Source organism: Oncorhynchus keta, chromosome 28 (genome assembly GCF_023373465.1).
Source record: "Oncorhynchus keta strain PuntledgeMale-10-30-2019 chromosome 28, Oket_V2, whole genome shotgun sequence".
Classification (NCBI taxonomy): domain Eukaryota; kingdom Metazoa; phylum Chordata; class Actinopteri; order Salmoniformes; family Salmonidae; genus Oncorhynchus; species Oncorhynchus keta.
The window spans coordinates 19,152,580-19,177,227 of NC_068448.1; the positions used below are offsets into that span (position 1 = coordinate 19,152,580).

The window sequence follows — 24,648 nt, forward strand, 5'->3', positions numbered from 1 at the left end:
CACTCAAAATTAAAGTGGAAAACCACACTCCACGCTCATCCAACTTTGATGTAATGTCCTTAAAACAAGTCAAAATGAGGCTCAGTAGTGTGTGTGTGGCCTCCACGTGCCTGTATGACCTCCCTACAACGCCTGGGCATGCTCCTGATGAGGTGGCGGATGGTCTCCTGAGGGATCTCCTCCCAGACCTGGATTAAAGCATCTGCCAACTCATGGACAGTCTGTGGTGCAACGTGGTGTTGGTGGGTGGAGCGAGACATGATGTGCTCAATTGGATTCAGGTCTGGGGAACGGGCGAGCCAGTCCATAGCATCAATGCCTTCCTCTTGCAGGAACTGCTGACACACTCCAGCCACATGAGGTCTAGCATTGTCTTCCATTAGGAGGAACCCAGGGCCAACCGCACCAGCATATGGTCTCACAAGGGGTCTGAGGATCTCATCTCGGTACCTAATGGCAGTCAGGCTACCTCTGGCGAGCACATGGAGGGCCGTGCGGCCCCCCCAAAGAAATGCCACCCCACACCATGACTGACCCACCGACAAACAGGTCATGTTGGAGGATGTTGCAGGCAGCAGCACGTTCTCCACGGCGTCTCCAGACTGTCACGTAGTCAGTGTGAACCTGCTTTCATCTGTGAAGAGCACATGGCGCCAGTGGCGAATTTGCCAAACGTCCTGCATGGTGTTGGGCTGTAAGCACAACCCCCACCTGTGGACGTTGGGCCCTCATACCACCCTCATGGAGTCTGTTTCTGGGCTTCCAGCGCCGACAGAGATGGCCGCCTCGCTTCGAGTTCCTAGGAAACTATGCAGTTTTTTTTACGTGTTATTTCTTACATTAGTACCCCAGGTCATCTTAGGTTTCATTACATACAGTCGAGAAGAACTACTGAATATAAGATCAGCGTCAACTCACCATCAGTACGACCAAGAATATGTTTTTCGCGATGCGGATCCTGTGTTCTGCCTTTCAAACAGGACAACGGAATGGATCTCATGCAGCGACCCAAAAAAACGACTCTGAAAAAGAGGGAAACGAGGCGGTCTTCTGGTCAGACTCCGGAGACGGGCACATCGTGCACCACTCCCTAGCATTCTTCTCGCCAATGTCCAGTCTCTTGACAACAAGGTTGATGAAATCCGAGCAAGGGTAGCATTCCAGAGGGACATCAGAGACTGTAACGTTCTTTGCTTCACGGAAACATGGCTCACTGGAGAGATGCTATTGGAGGCGGTGCAGCCAGCGGGTTTCTCCACGCATCGCGCCGACAGAAACAAACATCTTTCTGGTAAGAAGGTAGGGCGGGGGCGTATGCCTTATGGCTAACGAGACATGGTGTGATGAAAGAAACATACAGGAACTCAAAATCCTTCTGTTCACCTGATTTAGAATTCCTCACAATCAAATGTAGACCGCATTATCTACCAAGAGAATTCTCTTCGATTATATCCACAGCCGTATATATCCCCCCCCCAAGCAGACACATCGATGGCTCTGAACGAACTCTATTTGACTCTTTGCAAACTGGAATCCATTTATCCGGAGGCTGCATTCATTGTAGCTGGGGATTTTAACAAGGCTAATCTGAAAACAAGACTCCCTAAATTTTATCAGCATATCGATTGCACTACCAGGGCGGGAAAAACCTTGGATCATTGTTACTCTAACTTCCGCGACACATATAATGCCCTGCCCCGCCCTCCTTTCGGAAAAGCTGACCACGACTCCATTTTGTTGATCCCTGCCTACAGACAGAAAATAAAACAAGAAGCTCCCGCGCTGAGGTCTGTCCAACGCTGGTCCGACCAAGCTGACTCTACTCTCCAAGACTGCTTCCATCACGTGGACTGGGATATGTTTTGTATTGCGTCAGATAACAATATTGATGAATATGCTGATTCGGTGTGCGAGTTCATTAGAACGTGCGTTGAAGATGTCGTTCCCATAGCAACGATTAAAACATTTCCTAACCAGAAACTGTGGATTGATGGCAGCATTTGCATAAAACTGAAAGCGTGAACCACTGCTTTTAATCAGGGCAACGTGACTGGTAACATGACCGAATACAAACAGTGCAGCTATTCCCTCCGCAAGGCTATCAAACAAGCTAAGAGTCAGTACAGAGACAAAGTAGAATCTCAATTCAACAGCTCAGACACAAGAGGCATGTGGCAGGGTCTACAGTCAATCACGGGACTACAAGAAGAAATCCAGCCCAGTCACGGACCAGGATGTCTTGCTCCCAGGCAGACTAAATAACTTTTTTGCCCGCTTTGAGAACAATACAGTGCCACTGACACGGACTGCAAAGAAAACATGCGGACTCTCCTTCACTGCAGCCGAGGTGAGTAAGACATTTAAACGTGTTAACCCTCGCAAGGCTGCAGGCCCAGACGGCATCCCCAGCCGCGCCCTCAGAGCATGCGCAGACCAGCTGGCCGGTGTGTTTACGGACATATTCAATCAATCCCTATACCAGTCTGCTGTTCCCACATGCTTCAAGAGGGCCACCATTGTTCCTGTTCCCAAGAAAGCTAAGGTAACTGAGCTAAACGACTACCGCCCCGTAGCACTCACTTCCGTCATCATGAAGTGCTTTGAGAGACTAGTCAAGGACCATATCACCTCCACCCTACCTGACACCCTAGACCAGACATGGGCAAACTACGGCCCGCGGGCCACATACGGCCCGTTAGGCTTTTTAATCCGGCCCGCCGAACTTGTCCAAATTATAGTAAAAACCTCCTTTTTTCCCCTTTCCCTGCAATGCCCACGTTTCCCCAATAGATGGCGCACTCAAAACACATTGACCGTTGTTGGAGTGGCGCGTATTTCTCTTTATTTCACTTTAATTTTCACTTCGTTTCACGTCACCATTAAGCCCTTCTGTGAAAAATGAGCGGACCAAAGAGAAGGAAAGTGGACAGCGAATGCCAGTGTTTAATAAGGAGTGGACAACAAAATACTTCTTCACTGAAGTCCGATCAACGGCTGTATGTCTGATATGCCAAGAAGCTGTTGCGGTTTTCAAAGAGTACAATATCAGCCGTCACTTTGCCACGAAGCATGCAAACTATGCTAGCAAGCAGTCAACACAAGAACGGGCGGCTACTGCTCAGAGGTTGGCAGCTAATTTACAGAGTCAACAGAACTTGACTCAACAAAAGCCCATCACAGATCCAAGTTAACTGACCAACACCTCAGATCTGTCCTGAGAATTGCCACAACAAAACTAACTCCAGACTTTGATGCACTGGCAAAAAAGGGAGTCCAACAACACTGTTCCCACTGAAATGGTGAGTTTTTCTGCTGTGTTATGAAAAAATGCATATGGAAAGTTTGGAAGTGCGTCTTTTAATTAAGAGCAATGCGCATTTACGCACAGCAGCGGTACAGTAGCTTAATTAACACGCCGCACATCGCTCTTAATTTAAATTTAAATTTTCAGCTACAGGTAGGATATTTAATACAGCCTATGTCTGTGTGCTTGGTAACGATACACGTGTACTGTTTGCGCGTGAAGGCGAGGGCGTCCGTGGCGAGTTTGTAGAGCGCGCGGTCAGGACAATCCATCCATGATTTTGCGGAGTTTAACACAAGTAGATATTATTGAGCTTGAGTATTTCGTTGTGTAATAATATGTTTTGAATGTTGAAAGTGATTCCATTTTTCAATAAATGTTGATTTCTTTAACTGTGCACCTTCGATTGAAACGTATTAAAAACAGACGCAATCTTGATAAATCACAGTGCGTATGTTATTTTAATCTATTTACATTTCCTCCTCCCAGTATCTGCGAAATAGTATGTAAATGCCATATCTTGCATATTCCTTGAGACAAATTTATTAACTGATAAGGGCTATTTTTCACATTTGAAAGACAGTTAATAAATTGGGTTGTAGTGTTCTTACTGTGCTATGAGGTTTGCACACACTACATTTAATGCTTTAGTATATCCGGCCCAAACACTCCCTCCAAATGCTCCTGGCCCGGCCCCTCTGTCAAATTTTAGAACCCATTGTGGCCCGCGAGTCAAAAAGTTTGCCCACCTCTGCCCTAGACCCACTCCAATTTGCTTACCGCCCAAATAGGTCCACAGACGATGCAATCTCAACCACACTGCCCTAACCCATCTGGACAAGAGGAATACCTATGTGAGAATGCTGTTCATCGACAACAGCTCGGCATTCAACACCATAGTACCCTCCAAGCTCGTCATCTAGCTTGAGACCCTGGGTCTCGACCCCGCCCTGTGCAACTGGGTACTGGACTTCCTGACAGGCCGCCCCCAGGTGGTGAGGGTAGGCAACAACATCTCCACCCCGCTGATCCTCAACACTGGGGCCCCACAAGGGTGCGTTCTGAGCCCTCTCCTGTACTCCCTGTTCACCCACGACTGCGTGGCCACGCACGCCTCCAACTCAATCATCAAATTTGGGGACGACACAACAGTGGTAGGCTTGATTACCAACAACGATGAGACTGCCTACAGGGAGGAGGTGAGGTCCCTCTGAGTGTGGTGTCAGGAAAATAACCTCACACTCAACGTCAACAAAACTAAGGAGATTGTGCGCTTCAGGAAACAGCAAAGGGAACACCCCCCTATCCACATCGATGGAACAGTAGTGGAGAGGGTAGCAAGTTTTAAGTTCCTCGGCATACACATCACAGACAAACTGAATTGGTCCACTCACACAGACCGCATCGTGAAGAAGGCGCAGCAGCGCCTCTTCAACCTCAGGAGTCTGAAGAAATTCGGCTTGTCACCAAAAGCACTCACAAACTTCTACAGATGCACAATCGAGCGCATCCTGGCGGGCTGTATCACCGCCTGGTACGGCAACTGCTCCGCCCACAACCGTAAGGCTCTCCAGAGGGTAGTGAGGTCTGCACAACGCATCACCGGGGGCAAACTACCTGCCCTCCAGGACACATACACCACCCGATGTTACAGGAAGGCCATAAAGATCATCAAATCAAATCAAATCAAATCAAATCAAATTTATTTATATAGCCCTTCGTACATCAGCTGATATCTCAAAGTGCTGTACAGAAACCCAGCCTAAAACCCCAAACAGCAAACAATGCAGGTGTAAAAGCACGGTGGCTAGGAAAACTCCCTAGAAAGGCCAAAACCTAGGAAGAAACCTAGAGAGGAACCGGGCTATGTGGGGTGGCCAGTCCTCTTCTGGCTGTGCCGGGTAGAGATTATAACAGAACATGACCAAGATGTTCAAATGTTCATAAATGACCAGCATGGTCGAATAATAATAAGGCAGAACAGTTGAAACTGGAGCAGCAGCACAGTCAGGTGGACTGGGGACAGCAAGGAGCCTTCATGTCAGGTAGTCCTGGGGCACGGTCCTAGGGCTCAGGTCAGTTGAAACTGGAGCAGGAGCATGGCCAGGTGGACTGGGGACAGCAAGGAGTCCTCATGTCAGGTAGTCCTGGGACATGGTCCTAGGGCTCAGGTCCTCCGAGAGAGAGAAAGAAAGAGAGAAGGAGAGAATTAGAGAACGCACACTTAGATTCACACAGGACACCGAATAGGACAGGAGAAGTACTCCAGATATAACAAACTGACCCTAGCCCCGACACATAAACTACTGCAGCATAAATACTGGAGGCTGAGACAGGAGGGGTCAGGAGACACTGTGGCCCCATCCGAGGACACCCCGGACAGGGCCAAACAGGAAGGATATAACCCCACCCACTTTGCCAAAGCACATCCCCCACACCACTAGAGGGATATCTTCAACCACCAACTTACCATCCTGAGACAAGGCCGAGTATAGCCCACAAAGATCTCCGCCACGGTACAACCCAAGGGGGGCAACCCAGACAGGCCGACCACAACAGTGAATCAAGGACATCAACCACCCGACCCACTGCCTGTTCACCCCGCTATCATCCAGAAGGCGAGGTCAGTACAGGTGCATCGAAGCAGGGACCGAGAGACTCAAAAATAGCTTCTATCTCAAGGCCATCAGACTGTTAAACAGCCAACACTAACATTGAGTGGCTGCTGCCAACACACTGACACTGACTCAACTCCAGCCACTTTAATAATGGGAAATGATGTAAATATATCACTAGCCACTTTAAACAATGCTACCTTATATCAAATCAAATCAAATTTATTTATATAGCCCTTCGTACATCAGCTGATATCTCAAAGTGCTGTACAGAAACCCAGCCTAAAACCCCAAACAGCAAGCAATGCAGGTGTAGAAGCACGGTGGCTAGGAAAAACTCCCTAGAAAGGCCAAAACCTAGGAAGAAACCTAGAGAGGAACCAGGCTATGAGGGGTGGCCAGTCCTCTTCTGGCTGTGCCGGGTGGAGATTATAACAGAACATGGCCAAGATGTTCAAATGTTCATAAATGACCAGCATGGTCTAATAATAATAATAATAATAATAATAATAATAATAATAATAATAATAATAAGGGAGAACAGTTATATAATGTTACTTACCCTACATTATTCATCTCGAATGCGTACGTATATACTGTACTCTTTATCATCGACTGCATCCTTATGTAATACATGTATCACTAGCCACTTTAACTATGCCACTTTGTTTACATACTCATCTCATATGTATATACTGTACTCGATACCATCTACTGTATCTTGCCTATGCTGCTCTGTACCATCACTCATTCATATATCCTTATGTACATATTATTTATCCCCTTACACTGTGTATAAGACAGTAGTTTTGGAATTGTTAGTTAGATTACTTGTTGGTTATTACTGCATTGTCGGAACGAGAAGCACAAGCATTTCGCTACACTCACATTAACATCTGCTAACCATGTGTATGTGACAAATAAAGTTTTGTTTGATTTGACCGTTTGAGCAGACGTGCACATTTGTGGCCTGCTGGAGGTCATTTTGCAGGGCTCTGGCAGTGCTCCTCCTTGCACAAAGGTGGAGATAGCGGTCCTGCTGCTGGGTTGTTGCCCTCTTACGGCCTCCTCCACGGGTCCTGATGTACTGGCCTGTCTCCTGGTAGCGCCTCCATGCTCTGCACACTACGCTGACAGACACAGCAAACCTTCTTGCCACAGCACGCATTGATGTGCCATCCTGGATGAGCTGCACTACCTGAGCCACTTGTGTGGGTTGTAGACTCCGTTTCATGCTACCACTAGAGTGAAAGCACCGCCAGCATTCAAAAGTGACCAAAACATCAGCCAGGAAGCATAGAAACTGAAGTGGTCTGTGGTCACCACCAGCAGAACCACTCCTTTATTGGGGGTGTCTTGCTAATTGCCTATAATTTCCACCTGTTGTCTATTCCATTTGCACAACAGCATGTGACATTTATTGTCAGTGTTGCTTCCTAAGTGGACAGTTTGATTTCACAAAAGTGTGATTGACTTGGAGTTACATTGTGGTGTTTAAGTGTTCCCTTTTACTTTTTTTGAGCAGTGTATAGAGCATTGGGCTGTTTTTCGCTGTATAACATAGAAGTTGTTCCTTTTTCAGATTTAGAAGTGAATGCTAAATGCTTACTCCCGTTTGTGTAAGCTGGTTAGCATAGCTAGCATACAGATATTGGTAGTCATGTCAATGATGACATGAACATGTGTTGGGGTCAACATCCATACAAGTGTAATCCCCCCCCTATCCCCCACAGTCTGAAATTCACACAAACAATAGCCTAAATGTGGGTAAATTTTGCTTGGGGCAATGAGGAGATTCGGGATATTTCCTCCATGGCCCTTTCCCCCACGTGTTTCCATGGCAGTTACATTGTTTTGGGAAGTTTGATTATCTGTGCTTTGTCCCAGGCTTAACTAATAACGTTACCAGTTAGGCTAGCTAAAGTTAGTTATCTGTATGGCTACCCCAACTCACAGATTTTTGTATGACAGTGTGTTTTTCCTTCTCAACAGCGTGATTACTGCAAGTGGATATTTAGAGAAATTCGTCTGCGTAGGTGGCGATCTGAAAAAAACTTTACAGTACAAGCAAACCAACCAATCCAGGAAATTGTGTGCTGCTGCTTGTTACAGGAAAATAATATGCAGCCCTCTAACATCTGTTGGTCCTTGACTATATGGATGGTCCAGCTGGCCTTGATTGTTCTCACTGTCCAAGGTGGGGTCATTTCTGTATAGAATCCTATTTATTTTTATCTCTCTGTCTAGATGGTGGTTTAAAGCTTAAACTACAACAGTTTGTGGGTTGAATTGAAAATGTTGTCTCCTGTATTTGTTCATCTTGGTCATTAACAGAATTCCATTTTGTCTCCACCTCTTTCAGCTAAAAACTGTACCAAACCCATAGGAGGGCCAAACATGGTTTTGTCAGATGCCTTCATCACGCAAGAGACATTTGTAGATGGCGCAAAAGTCACTTTTCAGTGTGCAATTGGATATGCCAGTACAGGACGGTCTCCGCCAGTCACCTGTACTGCTGGCGTGTGGAGTGAAGTGAAACTGAAATGCGAAAGTAATATAATCGTCTATTTATTTTTGTTTTGAAAAGTTGTGCCATATTCTTGTAAATATTTCCAGTTTTTACTTACCCACTCAACTTGATATATTCATTGCCCATCCTTCAATCGAATTGAAATACTAGCCTGGAATTCGGACCTGTTTTGTGCTAACATTCAACTCTTTCTCACTCTGTCATTTTGAAAGTCTGACTGGTTTTCTCTGGTTGTTTCAGGGAAGTCGTGTGGCAGCCCAGGAGAAGTGATGAACGGCCAGTTTAATATCTCTGAGGGGGTCTTGTTTGGAGACCAGGTAGTTGCTACCTGTAATACTGGGTCAGTGCTTTCTTGAGTCTTAGATGTAATTACATTTTTACTTTTTTAGAATTAACATGTCAACATTTTCACAAAGCTGTTCATTTGTTGGCCTAATTTAGTGATTTTTTTCCCAAATAGGCCTTAATCAACCCCCCCTAAAAGCTAAACAAAAAGTAATTAAATTTCAGGTGTATTATCTGTTATTACTATTTTGATCAGAGCTGTGAACAGTCTCTGTTGTAACCCTTACTATCCTGAAAGCTAAGTTGTAAAAAGTGTCTCGTATTGTCTAATCTTTCTATATTTCAGCTATGTGCTTGTGGGCAGCGGTGTAAGGACCTGTATGGATGGAGGCTGGGATGGCAGAGTTCCTGTATGTGAAGGTTGGTAATCTGAAGGAGCATGTCAAGTGAAAATAACATTAACAGTTCTGTGCATGTGCCTGAATCATCTTTTCATAACTGCTGTTGTGCTCTAATCTGCAGTGGTGAAGTGTGGAAAGCCCCCAAACATTGTCAACGGTGGGCCTGTTGTCCCACCTGATGATACGTATGACTATGGAAGTGTCGTGCAATATGCCTGTGAGAAGGATTACACTCTGGTTGGAGCTAAATCCATAACCTGCAGTGAGAATGGAGAATTCCAGCCAGCTCCACCTGAGTGTAAAAGTATGTTGAAAGCTTTCCTTTTCCCCTGTTTTTATAAGTATGATTGTTACCAAAACAATAATGAACTGCTTACACCAGGGGTGTCAAACTCACACCATGGAGGGCCTAGTGTCTACTGGTTTCTCCTTTCAATTAAGATGAGCAGATGAGGGGGAGGTCCTTACTAACTAGTGACCTTAATTCATCAATCAAGTACAAGGGAGGAGAACCCACAGACATTCAGCCCCCCCATGGAATGAGTTTGACACAAGTTGCTTACATATTATATTATTATAAAATCTATTTGTGCTTCCACTTTTTTCCTCCACCACACAGTCATGATCAAGTTCCAGATGACCTCCTCTGAAAGATAAATGTCTAAATATCACAGTATCTAGCTTAATAAAAACAAACATTATCACAGATGTGCATGACAGGCAAGCAGTCTAAAGCATGTTTAATGTGTCGGCCTAATCTAATAATCATGATGCAACATTAAGCTCAGAGGAAGTAGGTTTCAATAGAATCCATCCTATTTATTTGATAGATAATGATGCATTATTCATAAATGGGTGATTATAACAACATTGTTTATTGCTTCAAGTAGTCTAAAACCAATAAATAATATACTTTTGTCATGTTGTTCACCTCAAAACAGCAGCTAATGACATATGTTTGTTTACGTCTGCAGTGGTGTCATGTCCTAATCCTGTTGTTGAGAATGGTGTTCGGATTGACGGCCGTCCCCCCTATACGTACATGTCTTTTGTGACGTATAGGTGTAATACTGGATATGAGATGGAGGGACAAGCCAGTCTGACCTGTGAAATAGAAGGCTGGTCAGCTCCTTACCCAACATGCAAAGGTAAGACTGATTTCACTGTTTATTTAACACACTAGCCTAATATTTTAGCTCAGATATTTTGCATCATTTGGTGTTTATGACCAGAAGACCAATTTGTCGACAAACTGGCTTTTTTTATGGAACTGACCTCTACTCATATAAACACAATTACTTTTCAAAAATGAGACAAGATGGTATTTGAATTCATGTTCATGCTAATTGTTATTTTTCACCATATGCATGCTTGTGCATAGCAATCTCAAGTATTTATTTTCTCTGTATGCATTATAAGTTTGGATTTGGTCATTTTAGTTTCCATCTATTTCTGTTCTGTTTTTGATCCATTCCTTGATACTGGAATCTGCATTTTTAGTAGCAAAGCTGGTTACGATTGAAGACAAACTGGTGTTGAAGTTCAATATTTTACCCATTAAAATAACCCAATGGTCTCGTGAGCTGCTTACCTTCCATTGACCTCTGCTACCTTCACACTTTGAGAAGTTGACCATCTTGTCCAAGACCATTCTACTACTCAGACCACACTGGCTGACTAAAGCATTTGAGGGATCACAGCAGTAAAGTGTTGTGACAGACTGCACAAGAATAGTTAATTTACTGGCCTAATTTATATGTCATGTCTTTACAGCCCTTCTGACTACCACAAAGCCCCCTACTACAAAGAAAACCACAATCCAAGGTAGAGTCCATTATAATCTTGTTTGTGTGTGTGTGTTAGGGCTGTCCCCAAAATTAAATTATTGGATAGACTGAGTCGATTGGTTGAAATGTTAAAACATGCATTTTTACCTAGTGTCTATATATGTTTGAATAAAATCACCTATGTGTAGACTACTTTGCCTGATGCTTTAAGCACTGCAATTAAAAACTAAGACACACATTACTGAAGAAGGATCCGGAAATCAATATAGCCTAACCAGAATCAGAATCCTGATCTGCGTGCCAGTTATAGTTTTCATATGCAGATTTTTGTGGAACGGTTTAATTTCATTTAAAATAAAGTCTTCATTTAAAATAGTCTTCATATCTGAAACTCAATGTCATGTGGTTAATCAAAATTCTATCTAAATGAAAATGATAGAAATTTAAAAGGAACTTCTATTGCCATTGCCAATATGTAAAAATAGCCTACATAAAGCCATTTGTGAACAGCAGTTTTCAGTTCTTTACACATATTCTTCGATTGGATTCAGGTCTGGACTTTGACTTGGCCATTCTAACACCTGGATATGTTTATTTTTGAACCATTCCATTGTAGATTTTGCTTTGTTTTGGATCATTGTCTTGTTGGAAGACAAATCTCCGTCCCAGTCTCAGGTCTTTTGCAGACTCCATCAGGTTTTCTTCCAGAATGGTCCTGTATTTGGCTCCATCCATCTTCCCATCAATTTTAACCATCTTCCCTGTCCCTGCTGAAGAAAAGCAGGCCCAAACCATGATGCTGCCACCACCATGTTTGACAGTGGGGATGGTGTGTTCAGGGTGATGAGCAGTGTTGCTTTTACGCCAAACATAACGTTTTACATTGTTGCCAAAAAGTTCAATTTTGGTTTCATCTGACCAGAGCACCTTCTTCCACATGTTTGGTGTGTCTCCCAGGTGGCTTGTGGCAAACTTTAAATGACACTTGTTATGGATATCTTTAAGAAATGGCTTTCTTCTTGCCACTCTTCCATAAAGGCCAGATATGTGCAATATACGACTGATTGTTGTCCTATGGACAGAGTCTCCCACTGAGGACTGTAGATCTCTGCAGTTCATCCAGAGTGATTATGGGCCTCTTGGCTGCATCTCTGATCAGTCTTCTCCTTGTATGAGCTGAAAGTTTAGAGGGACGGCCAGGTCTTGGTAGATTTGCAGTGGTCTGATACTCCTTCCATTTCAATATTATCGCTTGCAAAGTGCTCCTTGGGATTTTTAAAGCTTGGGAAATCTTTTTGTATCCAAATCCGGCTTTAAACTTCTTCACAACAGTATCTCGGACCTGCCTGGTGTGTTCCTTGTTCTTCATGATGCTCTCTGCGCTTTTAACGGACCTCTGAGACTATCACAGTGCAGGTGCATTTATACGGAGACTTGATTACACACAGGTGGATTGTATTTATCATCATTAGTCATTTAGGTCAACATTTGATCATTCAGAGATCCTCACTGAACATCTGGAGAGAGTTTGCTGCACTGAAAGTAAAGGGGCTGAATCATTTTGCACGCCCAATTTTTCAGTTTTTGATTTGTTAAAAAAGTTTGAAATATCCAATAAATGTCATTCCACTTCATGATTGTGTCCCACTTGTTGTTGATTCTTCACAAAAAAATACAGTTTTATATCTTTATGATTGAAGCCTGAAATGTGGCAAAAGGTCGCAAAGTTCAAGGGGGCCGAATACTTTCGCAAGGCACTGTAAATCACTATCCACAACTGCAGTTCATTATCCAAAAACAAACACCTTTTTTGTATTTGTAAATTGATATATTACCTTTTTTTATATATATATATAACTGCATTTCCAAGGTCCTTAAGTAAAATGACTGCCATAAAGATTTGCACATAAGAGATGCACAAACATGACAGATATGGCAAACCTGCAACTCTATATTTGGAAGCGCTTAGGTTACCTGACTTGGCAGGGATTTGACGACAAGAAAGGGATTTGTAGTCGTAGAAAAAAAAGTTGATCCCATTGATGCTGTTGACCCAGATCACTGGTTGCTGTGGAAAGGAGGTCATAGGGGGTGTTAACCTCTCTGGTACAAGTAGGACAGTAGCGTCCCACCTTGACAACAGCCAGTGAAATTCAAAACAGAAATCTCATAATTAAAATTCCTTAAACATACAAGTATTTTACACCATTCTAAATATACACTCCAGCCACAGTGTCCGATTTCAAAAAGGCTTTATGACGAAAGCACACCAAATGATTGTTAGGTCAGCACCTAGTCACAGAAAAACACAGCCATTTTTCCAGCCAAATAGGAGTCACAAAAAGCAGAAATAGAGAAAATGAATCACTAACCTTTGATCTTCATCAGATGACACTCATAGGATTTCATGTTACACAATACATGTATGTTTTGTTCGATACAGTGCATATTTATATCCAAAAATCTGTTTACATTGGCGTGTTATGTTCAGTAGTTCCAAAACATCCGGTGATTTTGCAGAGAGCCACATCAATTTACAGAAAAACATAAGTGTTCATAAGTGTTATGAATGGAATTTTAGATCCACTTCTCCTTAATGCAATGATTTTTTTTCTCAGGTTTTTGCCTGCCACATGAGTTATGTTATACTCAGACATCATTCAAACAGTTTTAGAATCTTCAGAGCATTTTCTATCCAAATCTACTAATTATATGCATATTCTAGCTTTTAGGCCTGAGTAGCAGGCAGTTTACTCTGGGCACCTTTTTTATCCAAGCTACTCAATACTGCCCCCCCAGTCCCAAAGAAGTTAACTAAATAGCCCAGTACTGTAGCCTACTCCCGATCCTCACGTTCTTCAACACCATATTTTCCGTTCCATCTTAACGGAAACCCGAAGGGTTTTTCTTGGTATAGAGACACCATAATATTAATCAATTTAATTAAGCAACATTTCTTAATCAGTCCCATATACTATGTTCTTAAATGTTTTAAATTCTCTAGTACTGCTACTGTTGAAGGCTATCAAATGCTTCTCAAAGATGCCATCAGGTGGTCAAACTAGCACTAACAAGATTGTAATATGGCGCCTGAGCAGAAGGCAGACGTTTTACGTGCTCACAACCAATCTTTTTTTGTTCGTTAATCTGCGTTTAACTTTTTCTTAATTTTTTTACTCTTTGTACATAATAACGTTGCCGCTACCGTATCTTATGACCGAAAATAACTTCTAGACATCAGGACTGCGATTACTCACCATGGACTAATAGAATCATTTTTCTTTCATGGCTCTGACGAGTCCGAGGCGGAGGATATATGGCTCCTCGGGAACAGGCCCCGACCCCAGCGATCTGCGTGAAGAGACTGAGAAAGAGGCCGGAGATGACTTCTGAAAAGTCGGCGGCGATTGAATGAACCCCCTCAATTCTGCATGCAAACATGCAATCTTTGGACAATAAAATGGACAAGTTACTGGGAAGACTACCAACGGGACATTAACTTCTTGACCCACCCCATCCCATTAGTGGGATTTTTTTCATCAACACCCGCTGAATTGCAGCGCGCCAAATTCAAATTAAATTACTAAACATATTTAATTTTCATGAAATCACAAGAAGCAATATAGGAAAACACAGCTTGTTAACTTGTTATGGCTGCAATCCCATTAACGGGATAATTGTCATCAATAACCGCTGAACATTACTGAAAATATTTATATTCATGAATTACAAGTGCAATATAGGAAAACAACTTAGCCTTTTGCTAATCCCCTTGTCGTGTCAGATTTTGAAAATTAGCTTTACAGCGAAAGCAATCCAAGCATTTGTAAGTTTATCGATCGCTCGACAAAACATTATGTACACTTGGCATCAAGTAGCTTGGTGACAAATCAGAAAAGCAATCAAATTAATCGTTTACCTTTCACGAGACTCCCAGTTACACAAATGTTCCTTTTGATCCATAAAGATTTTTATATCCAAAAAGATTTGGCAAATCTGATCATAATTCCATCCTCCTGATTCCTGCTTACAAGCAAACATTTAAAACCGGTAACACCAGTGACTAGAGAAAAAAAAATGTTAGATGCAGCAGATGCTAAGCTACAGGACAGTTTTGCTAGCACAGACTGGAATATGTTCCGGGATTCCTCCAATGACATTGAGGAGTACACCACATCTGCAATTGGCTTCATCGATGATGTCGTCCCTACAGTGGCCGAACGTACATACCCCAACCAGAAGCCATGGATTACAGGCAGCATCCGCACTGAGCTAAAGGCTAGAGCTGCCGCTTTCAAGGAGCGGGACTCTAATCCGGAAGCTTATAAGAAATCCCACTCTGCTCTCTGATGAACCGGCAATACAGGACTAAGATCGAGTTTTACTACGCCGGCTCTTATGCTTGTCGGATGTGGCAGGGCTTACAAACCATTACAGACTACAAAGGGAAGCACAGCCGGGAGCTGCCCAGTGACACGACCCTACCGGACGATCTAAACTACTTCTATGCTCGCTTCGAGGGAATTAACACTGAAACATGCATGAGAGCACCAGCTGTACCGGACAACTGTGTGATCATGCTCTCCGTAGCCGATGTAAGACCTTTTAGACAGGTCAACATTCACAAGGTCGCAGGGTCAGAATGATTGCCAGGACATGTACTGCGAGCATTTGCTGACCAACTACCAAGTGTCTTCACTGACATTTTCAACCTCTCCCTGTCTGAGTCTGTAATACCAAGATGTTTTCAGCAGACCACCATAGGGCCTGTGCCCAGGAACACTAAGGTAACCTGCCTAAAATAACTACTGACCTGTAGCACTCATGTCTGTAACCATGAAGTGCTTTGAAAGGCTGGTCATGGCTCACATCAACACATCCCAAAAACCCTAAACCTCCAATTTGGATACCACCCAAACAGATCCACAGATGATGCAGTCTCTATTGCACTCCACACTGCCCTTTCCCACCTGGACAAAGGGAACACCTATGTGAGAATGCTATTAATTGACTACAGCTCAGCGTTCAACACCATACTGCCCTCAAAGCTCATCACTAAGCTAAGGACACTAGGACTAAACACCTCCCTCTGCAACTAGATCCTGGACTTCCTGACGAGCCGTCCCCAGGTGGCTTGGGTAGGTAACGATGCATCCGCCATGCTGATCCTCAACACAGGGGCCCCTCAGAGGTGTGTGCTCAGTCCCCTCCTGTATTCCTTGTTCACTCATGACTGCACAGCCAGGAAAGACTCCAACACCACCATTACATTTGACGATGACAATAGTGGTAGGCCTGATCACCGACAACGAGACAGCCTATAGGGAGGTCAGAGACCTGGCCGTGTGGTGCCAGGACAACATTCTCTCCATCAACGTGATCAAGCCAAAGGAGATGATTGTGGACTACAGGAAAAAGAGGACCGAGCATGCCACCGTTCTCATCGACGGGGCTGCAGTGGAGCAGGTTGAGCGCTTCAAGTTCCTTGGTGTCCACGTCACCAACAAACTAACATGGTTCAAGCACACCAAGACAGTCGTGTAGAGGGCACGACAATCTATTCCCCCTCAGGAAACTGAAAAGATTTTACATGGGTCCTGTGATACTCAGAAGGTTCTACAGCTGCACCATCGAGAGCATCCTGACTGGTTGCATCACTGCCTCACGTGGCAACTGCTTGGCCTCTGCCGCAAGGCACTACAGAGGGTAGTGCGTACAGCCCAGTAAATCACTGGGGCCCAGCTTCCTGCCATCCAGGACCTCTATACCAGGCGGTGTCAGAGGATGGCCCTAAAAATTGTCAAAACTCCAGCCACCCTAGTCATAGACTGTTTTCCATGCTACCACACGACAAGCAGTACCGGAGCAGCAAGTCTAGGTCCAAGAGGCTTCTAAACAGCTTCTATCCCCAAGCCATAAGACTCCTGAACATCTAGTCAAATGGCTACCCAAACTATTTGCATCCCCCTCTCCACACCACTGCCACTCTGTCATCTATGCATAGTCACTTTAATTAACTCTACCTACATGTACATACTACCTCAAATAACCGGTGCCCCTGCACATTGACTCTGTACCTGCATCCCCCTGTATATATTATTTTTTACTGCTTGTTACTTGTTACTTTAATCTCTCTTTATCCATATTTTTTCATTGAATGGTCTACACCGGGTGTATGTGGAACATGTGACTAATAAAATGTCATTTGCATTAATGGTACCAGTTGTTCACATTTAAATAACGTGCCATAGAATTCTGCGGCGCCATGCAAGCTCTGTGCCACAGTACCCTGCCACTTTTAAAGGACGTACCCCTGTAGGAGTGCTCCAAACAAAACCCAATGAATAAATGTATGTCATTCCATTGACAAATGGAATGGCACAAACCAATAGATTTTCCTCAAGTCTAGCCTAGGTTGTGCACTCGGCCACCACCGTTTCCACTCCTACAATGACAACAGTAAGACTGTAATAATAATAATAATAATAATAATAATATATTGAATGCATTAAATAATAATAATATATTGAATGCATTAACCGAAAATACCGTAACCAGATTAACATTGTCGATTATGAGATTATGGTAATTACGGGTAAATGTACCACTGGAGATACTGGTGTGCCTTCCCTGCGGCCTCCGCAATGGATTAGTCCACTCCAGACAGGCGTGAATCAGACTGGTGTCTCATGTGCCATACATTTAAGAAATAAAAAACATTTTTTTACTACATTTGCCACTGCTCGACTAGGCAAATCAACAGTCGACTAAATGCGGTCAGCCCTAATGTTTGCGTGTGACCAAAGGTATGTGGACAACTGCTCGTCAAACATCTCATTCTGGGGCCTACCGGGTGGTACAGTGGTTAAGGGCGCTGTACTGTAGCGCCAGCTGTGCCACCAGAGACTCTGGGTTCGCGCCCAGGCTCTGTCGTAACCGGCCGCGACCGGAAGGTCCGTGTGGCGACTCACAATTGGCCTAGCGTCGTCCTGGGTTAGAGAGGGGTTGGCCGGTAGGGATATCCTTGTCTCATCGCGCACCAGCAACCCCTGTGGCGGGCGGGCGCAGTGCGCGCTAACCAAGGTTGCCAGGTGCACGGTGTTACCTCCGACACATTGGTGCAGCTGGTTTCCGGGTTGGATGATGATGTTTTAAGAAGCGGCTTGGTTGGGTTGTGTATCGGTTGACGCATGACTTTCAACCTTCGTCTCTCCCGAGCCCGTACGGGAGTTGTAGCGATGAGACAAGATAGTAGCTACTAAAACAATTGGATACCATGAAAACGGGGTAAAATTTAAAAAAACATCTCATTCCAAAATCATGGGCATTTATATGGCGTTGAACACCCCCCCCCCTCCTTTTTCTGCTGTAACAGCTTTCACTCTTCTGGGAAGGCTTTCCACTAGATGTTGGAACATTGTTGCGGGGACTTCATTCTGTTCAGGTACAATAGCGTTAGTGAGCTCAGGCACTGATGTTGGGCGATTAGGCCTGGCTTGCAGTCGGTGTTCGAAGGGGTTGAGGTCAGGGCTCTTTGCAGGCCAGTCAAGTTCTTCCACACCGATCTCAACAAACTATTTCTGTATGGGCTTCGCTTGGTGCACAGGGGCATTGTCATGCTGAAACAGGAAAGGTCCATGCCCAAACGGTTGCCACAAAAGTTGGAAGCACAGAATCGTCTAGAATGTAATTTTATACTGTGGTGTTAAGATTTCCCTTCACTGGAACTAAGGGACCTAGCCCGAACCATGAAAAACAGTCCCAGACCATTATTCCTCCTCCACCAAACGTTACAGTTGGCCCTATGCATTCGGGCAGGTAGTGTTTTCCAGGCATCTGTCAAACCCAGATTCGTCCGTCAGACTGCCAGATGGTGAAGCATGTTTCATCACTCCAGAGAATGTGTTGCCACTGAACCAGAGTCCAATGGCGGCAAGCTTTACATCACTTCAGCCAACGCTTGGCATTGCGCATGGTGATCTTAGGCTTGTGTGTGGCTGCTTGGCCATGGAAACCCATTTCATGAAGCTGACGTGGCTTCCAGAGGCATTTTGGAACTTTTTAGTGAGTGTTGCAACCAAGGGCAGATGAGTTTTACACACTTCAGCACTCAGCGGTCCTGTTCTGTGAGCTTGTGTGAACTGCTGAGCTGTTGCTCTTCGATGTTTCCACTTCACAATAACAGCCTATGACGGTGCCACATTGAAAGTTACTGAGCTCCTTCAGTATTTTAATTTTATTTGAACCTTTTATTTAACTAGGCAAGTCTATTTAAGAACCAATTATTTTCAATGACGGCCTGCACCGGCCAAACTCGGACAATGCTGGCCCCCTGGGACTCCCAATCATGGCCATTTGTGATGCAGTAAGCCATTCTACTGCCAATGTTTGTCTATGGAGATTGCATGGCTGTGTGCTCGATTTTTACACACCTTTAAACCCATTCGTTTGAAGGGGTGTCCACATATGCATGTGTGCTTGCGATGGCTTTGCTTCTGACCCCTATCATTACCTAGCCTACAGGAAATCAGAGTGCCTGTTGTACAGCTGAATGACCTTCACATATTTGTTTTAGTGTTGACAGAGAGATATTATGCCAACACTTTGTCACCGAACACATAACTCATTGTATTAGCCTAACCTTTGATCCTTTGTGGTAATAGTCTGAGGCTTTTGAATGACCTTAACACCAAGTTAATGTCAGTCTCTGGCTGAGGTAAAGAACCGTCATTTGTTCTGTGTGGTATACACAGCCTCGTATGCTCACTAAATCTTAACCCATATCAAATGCATGAAGTAATCCTACGCTGTCCTCACAAACAGCTGAATCCTACCTTGAGCTATGTGAGCTCATGGCCTCAAACACGGAAATAAAATGTTGAATGTGTTGAAATGTCAACAAACTGGAGTTACGAGTATGCCATGCCACTAACTAGAGCTGGAATGATAAACTTCTCTACAGCGACCATATCACGTTTTGTTGATATCGTTCATTACGTTAAGTAGCCTATACTACAGAAAGTTTGAACTGACATTTTTGCTAATATGGATGATTGTTAATGGGACAATTGATGGCTACAACCATCACACTGGTAGTTTAGTTTAAAGGATGATAATAAATATAGATTTAACAATAGAACAATAAGTTCATAATGTGTATTGCATCAATTCAGGAAATGTATCGCAATATGGATATTTTCTTCCCATATCACCGAGCTCTAACACTTAACACCACCTCCATTCTTTCACTAAATTGTTTTGATTTGTTTTATCCAACATCAGAATGTTGTATTGGTGTGTGTGTTAACCCCAATGTCACTTCTTTATGTTACAGATCGTGTACCCCGTCCCACTGATCTAACCCCAAAGGCCAACGGTAAGCTGTGCCCCAGTTGCCATCTATCTAAATCAAATAACATTTTATTAGTCACATGTGCCGACTACAACAGTGAAATGCTTACTTATGAGCCCCCGACAATGCAGTCGGTTGGTGATGTAAGGATGGGCATTTGAAATTATTTCAGTATTCAAATAATATCATATTCAGATATCCGGAGAGTCGAAATAATGTTTTAAAGAAAATGTTGGTGTTATTTCTGTTTACTTCAATGCTCGCATGACGAGAGCCTGTGTGCTGCGATCTGACCGTCTGTGTGGCACAGAGGGGAGAGCAAGACCGAGAAAGTAGCCAAACCGACTCGCGCTATTTCGACAAACTTGTTGCTGCCTTAAGTTATCATACCATCTGATAGTGCCTTGACTGCATCAAATTGTGGTTAAGCTAGCTAGCTAAAGTAGCTTGACTAATTTAGGTTATTTTTCAGCGCTCCCTGTCCAATATCTACAACTCCATTTCTATTTGAATAACCCTGCCCATTCCTAATGTTATCTATCTTCTGATGGTTGAAGCCGTATTTAGACTATTGACTCATCTTCCTTCTGTGTATGCTTATTTCTTTACAGACAACACTGGGCTAATAGCAGGCTGTGTTGTAGGTGGACTTGGTAAGTTGCAGCAGATGTTATTTTTGAATGCCGAGCTATGTGGATAACATCAATCATGGAAAATACTGTACTCTATTGAAGTCTAACATTAGCGTTATGCTAATAAGTGGGAATTTGGTCAAATTCACAGAACTATTCTTCTGAAGAGTTTCATTGGATTGGCAACTTTCTTTTCAAATCAAGTTATCGTTCAACAATTGTGTACTTGTTGCTGTACTATTAAATAATTTTCTAACCTACTCACAAATGTATAGACCTTTTATGTTTCTTGTGCAGAACTGAGTTATTTAATAATAATTTGCTATTGTTACTGGCATAACAATATTGTTTTTTCATTATATTCACAATAAGCGAAAAGGAGCAGGAATGTTTTGGTTTTAAAATGTATGCCAAGTAAAAATGAACTACCTCTGATGTTCAACAGAATAATAACTTATGGGTTCATCTTTCTTTCTAGCCATTATTTGTGGTGCAGTATTTGCAGTCTACAAAGTTAAACGAAGGTAAGAAGTTCTCATTTCATTAACTAACATCCAACCAAATCTTGCTTCGTCATGGCTCCTCCCTCTTTTCTTCATATGTTTGGAGCTCAGTTTTCTGTTCTTGCACTGTTACCACTGATGCCGGTTTCTGCCAAAGCTGCATCATTTACATTTGTAAAGCTTTCTGGTGTTTTGATATCAATACACCAGTCACAGTAGTGGAGCAAAGTGAAGGCAATGGCCATGTCAGAAGTGTATTGCTCTTTTAGCATTGAGCTGGTTGGTGTGTGTCATTGAAGAGGTCTAGAGGGGTAGTCACTTAGGTGGTGGGCAATGGTGGCGGTTTTCTAAGGTTGAGAAATAGCGGATGATGACCGGTGCTCGACTTCTGGGTTACAGCTCTCGAGGTGGCTACTCATCAAATGTGGCCACTAAAAACTCTGAAGACAATGAGTTGTAGCATCCTCTGTCATGGTAAGAAGGCTTCTGAGCACACAGTTTTTATTTAATAAGAAAAGGTGGGAGGTATGTGATTTGAGAATGAATTGGCAGTGAAATGCAAAATGTTTAGTTTTTTTGAAGGGTGAGCATGAACCTTGAACTGAAACATAATGATCTCAAACTTGGCTTCAAGCTGACATGTTGTGGCAGCTGTTCAGTGATATGTGTCAAAGTCCAACAGATTTTATCCAGTTTGTGCTCCACAGGTCCATGTTGGTTTTTGTTTAGCTGGGTAGATAGTTATTATCAGTATATAAATCAATCTTTTTTTCAGGAGTTGTCTAACAATTTTATTTTGTTTCGTTTTTATTTTTTAGTGCCAAGTAGCCTAATTTGCCTTAGTCGTCTCCTGCTTCATTGAGAAAGAAGTCACAGAACTGGCTGCTGTGACGGTGCCTCCGAATCATCTACTACCCTCCCGCTTATGAACGCAGCAGCCCTTCCCAATTACCGGGAATGGTTCATATCCTTTCAAAGGAAGCTTTATTATGTGATGATTAGGAACCTCATGATGAATGTATTGGTTCTCTCCCGTTTGGAATCTTGTGCATAAGGAGTGGCCTTGATAAGTTAATAACTATTCATGTTTCCAGTGTACTTCACATATCACATTTTCTTCATCTAAGCCTGCCTCATCTTATTGCCTACATTCTGATGTTAAAAGTCCCACATGTATGGAAGCTGCTCTTTAGCGCGACCATGCATCACAAAGCCAGTTTTACCCCCTCTGAAATAAGATCCTTTGCAATAAAAAAAAACCTCACAATATATCATGCAGTTTGACATCAATGTCTTGATAAAGTCATACCACCAAAGGTCAACACTGGTTTCATAGACTAGGTTGCAGATGTGTTTAATGTAACCTGGAGTTCATTAACAAAATCGGGCGCTCACTAACTTTAGCTCTAATCATTGGCCTTGGTCTTTAATTGTGTAAATGTCAGGTTCATTTAATAAGGAGACCATGGAATTGATGTAGTATACTTATTTTGTAAGTGTGCTAGTTCTTTGAGGGATCAAGGACTCATGATCCAGCTTTGGAATCTTTTATTTGCACTTATAGCCTATTTGTATTGTCTTGGAGTTATATTGTAGATACGATAATGAAAGATTTATTTAAAAGAATGTAAATGCATCTTGTTTTAATTAAGTTAAATGGGGAAAATACATGTTTACAATGTTATGTCTATTTTCAGAGATGAGTCATGTTTCTGTGACACATTTTCCCTCTAAACTGTTCTGGATTTGTGTGTAATTGGCTCAAATTGCATGTGTAAGAATAACTGGGAACTGATTTAAGCAGATTGCACAAAATGTATTGGAGATCTGCTATTCAACCACTTGTAATATAACATCCACCATACCCAACAGTTGAATTACTGCCTTGAGTAAATGTACATAGTCTTGCACTGTGGTTAATGTCACTATCTGGGTCATGGTGTTCTATAGGAAAGAAACCTGCAGCTCTCTGTAATATCAGGCTCAGCTTAGTGCATTTTGAATGTTCAATGTGCTCTGGATTCTTCACTATGCCTTGTAATGAAGAATATTTTGGAGTTTGTCTATTGTATAGCCTAGAGTGACTTTGCTTTATTCTGATCAATGTACCCTACTAAGCAGCGCGGTGTTCAACATATCCAAACAAGACAACCCCACTTGCCATGTTTTCAAAATGGAATGAAAATACATGTTCCAGAATGTTGTCTTTCACTTGATCTTTGAAACCACTATTTCCAACAGAGTAAAATGTATTCATGTGTTTTGAACTATTCTGTAGTGGCTCTATTCAATCTGTATTGCTGAAGCATTACAGATTGCACAATGTAAAGGTATTTTCTGATTGGTTGACATGCAGCGTTTACTGGGAATGCAGTCGCTGCTAAAGCTGGAACAATGTCTTTATTTTAATCACGCTTCCTATATGCTGTACTTGTCTTTGGTGTCAGTGTGTCTGTAATCTGTTAAATTCAGTGTAGGACCACAACTGTTATGTTGTGGATAGCCAGTTATGAAAAATATTTTTAGCACTTGTTTGTACATTAATCTAATCAATTAAACAGCAATCATTTTAACATGAACCGGCATCCTGTATTTGTCCATGCTTTCCTCTTGATACTGAACTAGTATCTATATTTACTGTTACATTATGCTGTGATTTGGGTCATGGCAGTTGGTTCTTGACCTAATATTTACACATCTCAGATTGGTCTGCGTTATCTTGCCAAAACTATGGTTGTGAATATTTTATTTTGCTGAAGGAAATGCGGTCATACATCATGAAAAGAATGCACATGTTACTAGACATGCCAACAGAGGTTTCCACAGTCTCCCAGATTCAGGGAAACACACAGCACTTACTACATAGTTCCATGTAGTCATGGCTCTGTCTTCCACAACAAGTAACTCAAGTGTGCAGTAAAATCAGATTTGAAAAAACTGAATTAACACCTCATGTGCACAACGTGGACTGTTGGGAGACAAACACTCACATGCGTACACTCACTCACTTTACACACATTGTAATATATGGATTTTATACTGTACATTTAATATAGTGATGTCTTGTATGTTCTATTGTTTTATGATGTGATTTAACTGTTTGGACCCCTATCAGTGATGCTTGATAGAAATTTAAAGTCGCCACCAGAAGCAAATGCCACCCCCATTTTGACGTAATTCCTGCCCTAGAGTGGGAACGCTTGTTTAGGTTCCACACACGGAATATCTTACTAGCTGTT

General features: G+C 42.8%; 1 protein-coding gene across 4 annotated transcripts in view; it reads left to right on the forward strand.

Moving 5' to 3' along the window:
• The window catches only part of LOC118371797 (C4b-binding protein alpha chain-like), a 58,964-nt gene extending 34,976 nt beyond the window's left edge, over positions 1 to 23,988 (forward strand). For 2 of the 4 annotated variants that reach the window (XM_052485078.1, XM_052485079.1), the window contains exons 13-23: positions 8,282 to 8,470; positions 8,690 to 8,789; positions 9,081 to 9,154; positions 9,257 to 9,439; positions 10,110 to 10,283; positions 10,909 to 10,959; positions 20,257 to 20,298; positions 20,886 to 20,927; positions 21,385 to 21,430; positions 21,809 to 21,883; positions 22,228 to 23,988. In XM_052485078.1, coding sequence (XP_052341038.1) covers positions 8,282 to 8,470; positions 8,690 to 8,789; positions 9,081 to 9,154; positions 9,257 to 9,439; positions 10,110 to 10,283; positions 10,909 to 10,959; positions 20,257 to 20,298; positions 20,886 to 20,927; positions 21,385 to 21,430; positions 21,809 to 21,869 — 962 coding nt within the window. In that variant the 3' untranslated portion in view covers positions 21,870 to 21,883; positions 22,228 to 23,988. The remainder of the gene's footprint in view (positions 1 to 8,281; positions 8,471 to 8,689; positions 8,790 to 9,080; positions 9,155 to 9,256; positions 9,440 to 10,109; positions 10,284 to 10,908; positions 10,960 to 20,256; positions 20,299 to 20,885; positions 20,928 to 21,384; positions 21,431 to 21,808; positions 21,884 to 22,227) is intronic. The other 2 variants (XM_052485080.1, XM_052485081.1) reach the window with 2 other exon arrangements.
• The last annotated feature ends 660 nt before the right edge of the window (positions 23,989 to 24,648 follow it).